Source organism: Lagenorhynchus albirostris, chromosome 6, assembly GCF_949774975.1.
Source record: "Lagenorhynchus albirostris chromosome 6, mLagAlb1.1, whole genome shotgun sequence".
Taxonomy (NCBI): Eukaryota; Metazoa; Chordata; class Mammalia; order Artiodactyla; family Delphinidae; genus Lagenorhynchus; species Lagenorhynchus albirostris.
Window position 1 is genome coordinate 58,447,111 of NC_083100.1, and position 11,520 is coordinate 58,458,630.

The 11,520-nt window shown below is 53.8% G+C and overlaps 1 protein-coding gene across 1 annotated transcript; it reads right to left on the reverse strand.

Moving 5' to 3' along the window:
* Positions 1–1,032: 1,032 nt before the first annotated feature.
* On the reverse strand, positions 1,033–3,600 carry SP9 (Sp9 transcription factor). Its single transcript, XM_060151428.1, has 2 exons — positions 3,474–3,600; positions 1,033–2,469 (listed from the first exon to the last, which is right to left on the reverse strand). The coding sequence occupies exons 1-2, from the start codon at positions 3,492–3,494 to the stop codon at positions 1,033–1,035; spliced, it is 1,458 nt and encodes a 485-aa protein (XP_060007411.1). The 5' UTR covers positions 3,495–3,600.
* Between the last annotated feature and the right edge of the window lie 7,920 nt (positions 3,601–11,520).

Consider the following 11,520-nt stretch of genomic DNA (forward strand, 5'->3'; position numbering starts at 1 on the left):
TTTCCCAACAAAAAAAAGTCGGCCCACTTAAAGGTTATTGAGGGGGTAACAGGATCAAAAAAAAAAAGAAAGTGTATTGTTCAGAGTCCTTTAATAATACCAAAGTGAAAATATGATGTCAAGATTTTCTTCATACAGATAAACGCATTTAATTTCTTTAGATGACCTTAACTTACGTGTTTGTGAGTGAAATGATAACTCAACATTTTAAATATCTTTTACATATATACTGACTTTCACAAAGTGCATCAGAAAATTAAAAAAAAAAAACTCCCTGAATTTCAGGAATTCACCAAAAAAACTCTATTCGAATGAACATTTACAAGAAAATAAAAGAGAACACAACCTTCTGAACCCTATTTATACAGATGTTATGAAATACAGAGAAACTGTCACTAGACTTCCAGTTTAATTTCTCACCTTCGGCCTTTTTTGATGCTTCCTTTTATAAGAAAAAAAAGTCTTATTGTAAGTAGATATCAAGCAGGACTTGGAGCATTTTATATATAATATAATCCACGCAAAGGGTCTGTTTTTATAGGTCCCGTTTGTTTTCAAATGTTCTGACAGTCCTTTGCAGGGTGGTGACTTGCTTTTGGAAAAAAGGACAGAGAAGGGTGGTGGAAGGGGGTGGGCGGTGGGGGAGGAGGGAGCGTTTCTGTGTATTGCTCTTCGCTCGAGAAGTTTGTGCGAGTGGTAAGTGTGTGTGCGCGCGCTCGAGTGTGCGTGCTTGTGGTTGTAGGTCTCCGGTGTGTGTGTGTGTCTGTGCGTGCAGCTTTTTAAAGTGTTGTGTCGAAAGATGCTTCGCTTTTGTTCCTGGACCACGCGTTTGATTCTCGTCTGGGCTCGGGCAGCAGAGGGGAGCTCCTAGCGTGGCAGGCAAGCGGCGGCCCGCGAGCCGGATGCCGCTCTACCTCGCGCCGGCCCGGGGGCGGCCGTGGAGCTCCCGCCCGTCCATACCCCGCTCGCCCTCCGAACCTCTCGCTCGCTCGCGCTGTCTCTACTCGCTCGCTCGCGCCTCTCGCCCGGCCTCTAAGAGTCGTTGGGGCCAGACGCGGCTTCCTTGCCTCCTGCCGAGGCCGCCGCCGCCGCCGCCGCCGCCGCCGCTGCAGCCGCCGCCGCCGCCGCCCGGGCGGCACTGACGCCGGAGTCGTGCAGGATGAGGTCGGGGGACTCGGAGCGGGGCGTCTCCAGGTTGCTGGCGTCCGTGTCACTGTCGCTGCCCTTTTTGCCCCCGCCGCCCCCGTTGTGCGTCTTAATGTGTTTGCTCAGGTGGTCGCTGCGCATGAAGCGCTTATTGCACACCGGACAGGCGAAGCGCTTCTCGCCCGTGTGAGTCCGCAGGTGCCGCTGCAGCTCGTCCGAGCGCGTGAAGCGCTTGCCGCAGAAAAGCCAGTTGCACACGAAGGGCCGCTCGCCCGTGTGCCAGCGCAGGTGCGCCTTCAGGTGCGACGTCTTGCCGTACACCTTGCCGCAGCCCGGGATGTGGCAGCTGTGCAGGCCCTTGCGCCGCAGACTCGCCCCGGCCGGGCCCAGCCGCTCCGCCTCCTGGCAATTGGGGCAGTCGCAGGTGGCGCGGCCGGAGTAGCGGCGGGCCGAGCGCGCCGAGCTCCCCCCGGCGGCGGCGGCCGCGGCGCCCGAGATCATGGCGCTGGCTGCGGCGGCCGCCACGGCGGCGCTGGAGTCCGAGTAGGAGGGCAGCACCGGCTTGAAGCCGTCCTGGGCCAGCAGGTGCTGGCTGGTGGAGAGCAAGTGCGAGGCGGCGGCGGCCGAGGAGCCGAGGCCCGTGGAGCTGAAGGCCGAGTGCGTGAGCGAGCTGAAGTCGGGATTGTAGGTGCCGAGCTGCGAGTGCAGCGAGGCCTGGGGGGCGCCCGAGTGCAGCGAGCTCTGGAGCCCCCCAGCGGGGTTCTGCACCTCCAGCCACGAGCCTGGGCTGCTGTGCACGTCCCACCACGACGACGCCGCGCCGTTGGTCACCTCGCCCGCCGCCAGCGTTGAGTGGAAGCCTGACTTGTACCACGACTCGTACGGGTGCGCCATGCCCACGCGCGGGTACAGGCCGTCGGCCGCCGTCGTGTGCACCTTGGAGATGAAGGCCGACTGGCCGCCCGCCTCTTGCGGGGACACCCCGGCCGCCGCCGCCGCGGCCGCCGCCGAGTTGGAGAAGAGGCCGCCGTAGTCGCTGCTGAAAGCGGACGACGTGGGGGACGTGGAGGCCAAGCAGAAGGCGCTGTTGGCTGCGCCAGAGCCGCCCGCCAGGCCTCCTGAGCCGCGGCCGCCGGTGGCCACGGCGAAGCCCGAGAGGCTGGAGCCGAGGTTGCAGCTGGACGAGGAGCGCTTCCAGGGATGGAAGCCGCCCTTGGCGAAAGCGCTCGACTCCGGCAGCGTCGTCAGCGGGCTCGTGTTGCCGATCTTGTTGCAGGTCGCCGCCAGCATGGCCAACGGGGTCGTTCCGAAGCGCGGCTCTTCCTAGAGTGGGTGGGGTGGGGGAGGGAGCAAGGAGGAGGAGGGCAGGAACAAGTGGGAGGAAGACACAGAGTGCACCCGTGAGCAGCCTCGTCCTCCCGCGGCTGGTCCCGGGGGGTCGTGGCTCCCCGGCTCGCGCCTCCTCCCCGCACGCTCGCCGAGGATGCGCCGCACCCCGCGCGGGGCAGAGGCGATCACAAGGGCGAGGGTCCCGGCGCTGGAAATTTGTTCTTCAGTGGGACTACAAATCAAAGCTGTCTCGGTTCTCCCCGCCTCAGTCGCTGCAAACCCTGCCCCAAACCGGACTCGAGTCGCTCGCCTTCCGTTCGCCATAAGCCCGCTCGTCTCACAGGAGCCCCCAAATCGCCCTTCGGGGTGAAGCACGGAGGTAAACACATCGACAACAAACGCCAGGTGAGGGCAGAGGCGGCCGAAATAGCGACCCGGGGGTGGGGGAAACTTGGGGCACTCTTCCCAAGGGTGGCTAGGACTTGATTTTTTAACAGAAAACATTTTAAATGTTTACACACACACACACACACACACACACACATATACACACAATTACGAAAAGAAGTCCGAGTAGAAGCGACCCCCGCGATGGATTTCAGAGTCACAGACAAACTGGGGATCCGCAAAAGTGTAAATGTTTGTTAACGTGACTACATGGACTGCAAAACAATTAACGCTGTTTTCTGGAAACACCAATGTCGCGTAATTGCAACAATCCCCGAAGCAAGGGGGGATGGGGTATAAATCACGAGGGGCAGAAAAGAAACCTCTAAAACCGAATATTAAAAGGACTTGCTTAACAAATCCTTTTCTTACAAAGACACCTCCTGGGTTCCAATAACTTGGGAAGAATCAGTCCTGGAAATGTGGAAAGTGCTAAAAGAAGCTGAGGCTGCAGTCGGGCAGCAACAGTTTCTCCAGAGCCGCGGACCCGGAGAAGCCATAACGAAAAATTACTCCAGTTAAAACAAGCAAATGCCGCACTTCCGACTTACCCCAAGTATAGACGTGGCCATAGCAGGTCCCTGGGCGGCGCGGCGGGGCCGGGAGCGGGGCTGAACCTGGCGGCTGCTCGGGAGAACTGTTCGGGTACCGCACGGCTCCCGTGTCCCCGCGCTCGCGCCGAGCGGACTCCGGGCTCCCGCCGGCTAAACTCAGCCTAAGTGCTAGGAGCACCCGCTTTGAAGTGGCGCTGGCGGCGCCTCTCACCCAATGAGGGCGCAGGCAGAGCAGACTGGAGCTGCCCCGCAGCCAATCAGACGCGCCGAGGGGCCCGAGCCCGGGCTCCTGGCGCGTGCCAGTCACCGCGGCTGGCGGGGGGGGGGGAGGGGGGGTCGCGGGCTAGAGATTGAAGAAATTACAGCGCAATTAAAAATTTACACACACGCACCAAGCCAGGTTTAACTATCGTTGAGACCGAGCCACAAGCCCCCCGAACCTCCCCGAGATGATGCAAGTTAAGACTGACAGTCCTCGACTCTCCACTTGTGGGAAAGGAGGCACGAGGGGAGGGGGCCCGAGGCTGAGGCCGCACCAGCAAGACCCAAGTGGAGACGGAAATGTCAACGCTCACTTTGTGTGTCCAGGCTCTCGCCCGCGGAGCACAACTTCAGCTGGAATCCATCATTCTCGCTTGCGATTTTATCATTGTCATTTATCTACCTAGTTCCTTATTCCCACTGGATTGAGTTTTACTCTCAGAGTCACATTGAAGAGAAGGGGGCGAAGGGACAGCTCCTCCGAGAGGAGAGAAATAGGCCTCTCCGTCCAGGTCTACACCCACAGACTTGCTGGGAGGGCCTGGAGCCTCCCGCATCCCGCCATTTCCCTTAGCGGCCTAAGTGACTTCCTAATTGTCGCTCTGGCCTCTGACCCGGGGGGTAATACAAGTGCCACTCACACCAGAAGCTTCTAGTGGTAATTACGGGCACCCTTTGTACCGTTTCGCCAGCGGCTAGATACCAGGCTAACCCAGTTGTCAAATATGACTAAACAGTGGGACGTGCTGTCTGCCGGGTTTCGCTGGGGGCTGGCGTGGGGGTGGGAAGCATCAGCCCATACAACACGCTGCACGAAGCTGCTTATTTTCACAATGTAACGACTTTGGAAACACAGACCCGCGCGAGCCGCGTCCGCCCCCATAGCCACCCCCGCTGAAGCTGAAGCTTGCTAGGCTGTTTGTTTAACCCGGTGAAAATTTGCATGTCACGTTTCAGCCTGGAAGCGAGTTTTCTTGCCCCAGCTCCAGCCCACTCCCACTCCAGACCGCCTAGGCCTAGAGGCTGCTTTGCAGGGCAAGGGCGCCGGGTTGAGAAGTGGGCTCGCCCCTAGCCCTGCTTTCGTGGACGTGCTCAGGGAGATTCTCTCCCGGACCTCTGTCCACGAGTGCCTGGGACGAGGCCACACGTGGGCGCCTCCACATTTTGCAGTCTGGAAGCATCCTGAAGTCCTCTCCGGATCCCGTCGGTGTGAGGAGACACGTCCTCGGACGGACAACTGAGCGTCCTGGAGCCCCTCGGCACCCGCTGAGCTGTTTTTCTTCTTTCTGGGTCTCCCTTTCTCTTTCTTCTTCAGGGCAGCCAGGGGCAGCTTTTGAACCAGAAATACCAGTGCCCTCGACAGACCTGGGTACTGGTTTTAATGTACCACATTCTCCTGAAAGCCCACAACCTGCTTTCAAAGACATTTTAAACCACGAACCTCAGATGCTTGGGTGCAAAAGGCGAGTTGTTGAGGAGGGGGAGCATGTGAGGAGGACATGGAACTATGCCCCCAGCGTTTTCTTCCTTCTTTTGCAATATCTCTTGGCGCAAGAGTGCGACCACCGTGGCTCTTCTCTCGGCACTGAGATGGAGCCTGCGTGTATCCCGGAGCACTCCGTAGGTGGAGAAGGCTATCTGGGTTGCTTTCTTTGCTAGTCGTTAGAATATCTTTGCTCAAAATGCCTCCCCCCGCTCTTTGATCTAAGGTGGCGAAAGCACCGAGGCACGTATGACAGAGAAAGGGGAGAGAGTGAGAAGACCGGCGCGGCTATAATGAAACTCTGTGCCCTGGGGGGTTGTGGTAGCAATCGGCGGGGGAAGCGGGGGGGAAAGGTGTGAAAAGCCCCCGGGACACTCGGGGTGGAGGGGTGAGGGGGAGTCCAAGCAGCCCGGAAGAGCCAGAAAGCCCGGCAGTGGGACCCGGGAGCCCTTCCCAACAGGTGACTTCTGCCCTGGAAGGTCAGACTGCTGCTCGGCTTCGCGTAGAGTCTTCGCGTCGATTTACTAATAGAGGGATTGTTAAGTGGCAGCCAGGCGTTGCCGACTCACCCAGTGCAGCCCCGAGGAGAAGCGCGGAGGTTTTCCCCATCCACATCCTCCCTCACCCCCAACACACGCTCTCCTTAAGGAAACCTGACAAAGTAATAAATAAGACAATCCGAAAAGCCATTTAGCACTCGTGACATTTTCAAGTCAACCATTTAAAACAATTCACGCTGGCACCTCGGGCTCCCGGCGCCTTCGTTGCCTGTCTCTTCTCCTCCTCTTCTTCCTCCTTTCCCCTCCCCCTCCCCCTCCCCCTCCCTCCGTTTTCAGTGTAGTTCCAGCTGTCAGACTCTCTACGTGGGCACTCGGATATTCCTTTAGATACACATCACCGGATCACAATAAAAGTTAGGAAATCTTCCAAACGATCGCAGGCAGACGCTCCGGGCACTTCAACTCTAAAGTGGGGCCCCCATGGAAATCTTTCAGAAGAAGTCCAGTTTGTGTGTGTGTGTGTGTGTGTGTGTGTGTGTGTGTGTGACAGTTTTTTTCATTCTCTAAAAAATCTAGTTTTTAAACAAAGATCAATGTGTTATGCTGAAGTGTTGAGCTGACTGTTAAAACATTTGGGGAAATAATGACAATGTAACAAAGGCCTGGTTTGGAGTGAATCATCACCCTTTTAAAAGTTAAAGCAATTTTCAGGAGAATAGCTTTCAGCAAACGCTTTACATTATTCAAAACGGCCAAATAATGCTCTATTATAGCGCCTGAATGCTGCCAGTCAGCCTCTAAGTGCAATTTGTGCAAAGGCCCCGGTGCCTTATCTCCACTTCTTTATAAAGAGGTGAATATAAAACAATTTCTTCCAAACCCAGACAGAGAGCACGAAAATTGCTTCCCTTTCTGCAATCAGGGCAATTTAACTGGAGTGCAATTAGCACTATTAAATGTCGATTCTGCATAAACAAATCTGACTGAGCAGCGAAAGTGGGGTGAGAACCTCATATACACTGAAACTGATTTTTTAAAATTATGTATCCGGGTCCTTTACAATTGATCCATGACGTTTTCATCTTGGAATATATTTACATCGTAAATACACTATGGTTAAATCAACATAATTTTTTTACAAAAAATTTCAATAGGAATCCTAATAAAGAAGAATGGGGTAATTAAAGGAAAGAGTTCACTTCCTTTGAACAAATATTGTTTCCCCCATCCTGCCTCTCCCGAGAGCTTTGATCTGAGCAACTGCTCAAGTTGCTGCATTTAGTGGGCAAAACCGGGGAAACAATTCCGTCATTAGCGCGGATCCGAAGGATTGGAGCTCCTACGCCACAGGAAAAAAAAAAAAAAAAGCTTCTCCCTGATGCACAGGGAGACGGGGGAGGAACAGTTATCTTCTGAATAACTCGAAATATTAGGTGGCTGCCCAGTCTCCCAGGGGCTTTGGCCAGTCGCAGAGTTGAGCAGCGGATATACTGCACCGGGGTGGGGTGAGGTAGAGTTGGGGAGACTAGAGGATGTGGGCGAGAGGGGAGGAGGAACCGAAGGTTCTCACCTGGGCTCTGCTAGCTGCTGTCAAAGCCTCGGCCACCAGGACCTGGGTGCCCGGGAGCAGGGAAAGGAGAAGGCAGGGAGAGGAGCCCGTAAAAAGCATTTATCTGACCTGTCCTCCTCCCGCATGCCTTTATTTATTTGCTTAGCCACCGCTCTCCCTTTCTGGATAATTTGCGCGATTAATTATGCTTTTCATTTGCATGATCTACACTACAGCAGTGATTATCAGGTCAGCACAGTGTGGGATTTGGGGAGATACATTAATAATGAGTTAAAAAACAAAACAAAAAAACCACACACACGAAAAGCTGCCCTTGTGTACCACAGTCACCTGCCATGAACAGGGGCTGAGGAAGCCAATACAGACTATAGCGCCTGTTGAGTCCAATGAGTCTTTTCCGCAGTTGGAGTTTGTCAGTTATGGGTGAAAATGAAATGCAGCTTTTGATTACAAGGGAATCTTTTATAGTTAACATATCTATATTTTTAAAAGCACTAGCCTTGAGATCATCTGGGTGGAGAAAATAAATTGAAAACTGAGGAACTCTCCCACAATTTCCATTGAGCTTTCATTTAGTATTTGTTCTATAACACCCTCATTCCATCCCAGCCCTTGCAAATAAAAGAGCCAGGAAGGATCACCAGGCCATTGGAACTTTCATCTTTTCTCCATCTCAGAAGTGTTACTGCTATTTAGAGATGGCAGGAGATGCAAATCCGTTTTGTCTATAAGGTCTACTGGAGAAACTGAAAACGCTTAGTCTATTAAGTACACTCCAAACATTTGCTACACAACTAATTTTCTGCTGCTAGATGTATCTGGGCCATATATTTTAAGCCTGCCTTGATCTGTTTATCTGAGCCAAAAATGCATGAACAATTAAAGGAAAGACTCTGGTGTGTCAAAGGAAGGAAGGTGACTGTAGACTGTGTGATGATTTTAATGACTGCAATTATTGGAAGATTATTCGACAAGCATCATAGATTTGTTTACTGCCTTGCTTGGAAACTACGGGGGGCCTATTCGGCTTGGGGTTTTACCTTCCTCCCTCCCTCACCAACTACCACAGAAGGGTATTAGACCTAAGCAAATGTGCCATTCACTGTTGGCTTCCTCCTTCTCTTTTAGGGCATTTCTACCAAAATGGAGCACATTTGTGTCTCAGCCAACTCTAATCGAACCATCTTTGGAGATATTAAAGCAATCTTTTCACTCAGACCTTAAGCTAATATTTTTTAAAAAGCCAAAGGCCAGGGAATTCTGGTCATTCATCAGCTTCTCCCAGCCAGGGTACCAGTTTCCTCAGTTTTACTCTTTCATAGGCAGGCTTTGAAGAGACTTCCAACTCTCCCTCCTCCTTTCAGGGTTTGAAGGAGGCACAACTGCAAGTTGTGAAACAGGACTTTAGGCATATGTCCAGGACTCCATCCATACTGGAGAAAGTTTGGCTTTTTCTTCCTTCCTTTAACAGTGTCCGCCTCCCCCATATTATTTTCTATCACAATTCCTAATCTTACGCTGTGAGAAATAAGTAAATAAAAAGAAAAGGTATGACTAAGAGCGGTTTGTGGCTAAGGAATTTTTTTACTGTATTATATACAGACACAAGGAATGCAAATAAGGAAGATTTCTTGTCTGATAAAAGCAAAATCATCCTGTCTACACTAATCAATAAATCACAGCCTGGGCTTTGCTCATTAGTGCAATTTGAAAGAAAGAAAGAAAAAAAGGTATAGCAAATATCCCTAGTAAGCCCCCTTTCCTCCCTCCCCTGAGGCTCTGAGACTGCAGATGACCTGGTCATCGTGGTGCTCTTCCTTGGTCTGGAATCGAGAACCTTCCCCGTTCAAACCGGAGCCTTCAGAACTGTGCAAGTGGCAATTAGGAGCCTATTACAAGCCATTAGATTGATCAATGTACCTTAAACAATGCAAATGATTTATATGGCTGATTTATATGGAGAGGAAAAAGAAAAGGGGGGGGGGAGGACGACTCCATATCCTTCACATTATCGCAATGTTCTGGAGAAAACACGGGTCCAGCCTCTCTTCATCACTGCTTAGAACCACCAGAGCGATTTATTCTGAAAACTTTTCAAGCAAAGACACAGGCTCCCCTGGCTCGTTCGATGGATGGCGAGGTGCCCATTCTTTGCCCCTTTTCTCTTCTTTTTAAGGAAGAGCTTAGAAGGACCGAGGCCGGGGTTCACAGCGACGCCACTCCCCCAGCGGAGGACACTGCCGCGAGCAGTCCCAGCTGCCTCCTTTCCCCGGGTCTGTCCCCGGAGAGGGGGAGGATGACTTACAGATTTGTTTTAACGGAGTGTTCGAGTGCGGTGTGGCCTCCTAATTACGGCAGGAACACACAACCATTAGCCCTTGAAGTTTCAGGCGCGACTCGGGGAGGAGCCGCGACCCAGCTCCCCGCTTGCACACGACGCGGGGGAGGGGGCGGTGGGGAGGGAGAGAACTCCTCGGAACCGACCTCCTCGCTCGGGCTGACTATTTCAGCTAATCTAACTGGCGAAGACAAAATTACAACAGAGCCAAAGCGATCAAAGCAGGCCCCTGCCAGCCCCCTCCTCCCGCCCTCCTTCCCGCCCCAAAGTCTGTTTGTAGTTGTCTCCTGAACTGCAGACTCGTCAGTCTTCTCACGACAAGGAAATTCCAGCCAGTTTTTCCAGAGCCTGAAAGGAGAGGACAGACGCACTTCACACTTCCCAGGGGAGAATTCCCTTTGTCTTATCTCCCCCTCCCCCAGTCCGCCCTCAGCTCTGAAATGGGGGACAGGCAGCGGGCCTAAAGACCCTGGGCGCGGAGGGGGCGATAGTAACCGAACCCCACGTCCAACTCTGTCCCTGTAGATCCCTTCCCCCTTTTCTCCTCTCTCTTCTTCTCTTTCCCAACCTTCTCTTTTCCTTTCTCCCTCCCTTTTTCCAATTCTCTATATCCTCTTACCACTCAAGTCTTCTCGCGGGCTCCAGCGCCTAGAGCCTGGGCAGGCGCAGTTTATTTCCCGGCCTTAGTGGTTTGGCGGGAAAGGGCTTCGTCCTGGCTTGTCCATGGGTGTCTGGGACAAATCATTTTATTTGTGTCTATATGTGGAATGGGAAGCATTCCGGGTTGATAATGGGGCACAGAGGGAAGAGGGGGAAAAACAGAGAAACTACATGCATTGGGAGAGTTGCCACCTGTGTCTTCTGCAGCCAACCTGCGATGGGACCCCAGGATACGGAAACTCTTCTAGGCGGATGGTGACCTCACACACACACCCCTCTCTCCACAACCGCTCTCATCTGTCCTTTATTACCCCATATCTTACTCTCCTGAGTTCTTCCTTGAGTTGCTTCCTTTCATTCCCCACCCTGCCTCCCTTCCCAGGGCTTCTCAGGGCTCTACAGCTTAGTGAGAGATTGAGAAAGAAGATCGGTTAAGAGTCCCACCAAGCACCCAGGTACTCCTGTGACATCTCCGAGAACAGGCCTGTCCTGGGCCGACACTTTCATGCTTTCTGAATTTCAGCCACTCTAGGGTCCTCTCTTGTCACACCCACCCCCATCGAGAGGCCAGACTGACACCTCCACCCTGACTCGCCTCTTGAAGTATCAAGAGCCGGGTACACGGAGGGGCAGAGGGAGGCTCCGCACACATTAGACACGTGCGCCTCCTCCTGCCCCTCCCACTTCCCCCGCTGCCGCAGGCAGAATGCACATTGATGACACTGACACACTCACTCGGGCACGCGTCAGCGGCGTCGATCCTCCTTCCCTGCCAGGCGGCAGCAGGCGAGACGGCCTTGAGGCAGGTGACATCGCCGCGGGGAGACAGACTCCGCGCTCCAGATGCCACCCTGGGAGTGGGGATGTTCGGGTTCCCCAAAGCCAGCTGCGGGGCTCCCCTGCCGCGTGGCCGGAGGCCTCGCTGCTGCTGGTCCTCCCCTCCGCCTCTTGCCGCGCTCCCCGCGCCGCCCCCTGCTCTGCGTCCGGCTCCGCACCTTCACCGCCGCAGCCCCCGAGCGCCCGTCTCCAAGAAGCCTGCCGCCCGCCCGCCCGCCCTCCTCCAAGGCTCGGTTACATCTGGGATGCATTGCCCCTTAATTGTCAACCCCATTATTGTGATCAAGTGAACGTTGCTAATCTCTACATTTGTTGTTTAGGTAAATAGAGGCTGCGTTTAATCAATACGCGGGGCCCCAGCCCTCGCAGCGCCAAGTAACTTAAGTCAACGGTGA

Coding starts and splice junctions, on each gene's coding strand:
- SP9 (XM_060151428.1), bottom strand. CDS start 3,494: ATGGCCACGTCTATACTTGGG. Junction 2,470..3,473: donor TGGCCACGTCTATACTTGGG/GTAAGTCGGAAG, acceptor CACCCACTCTAG/GAAGAGCCGCGCTTCGGAAC.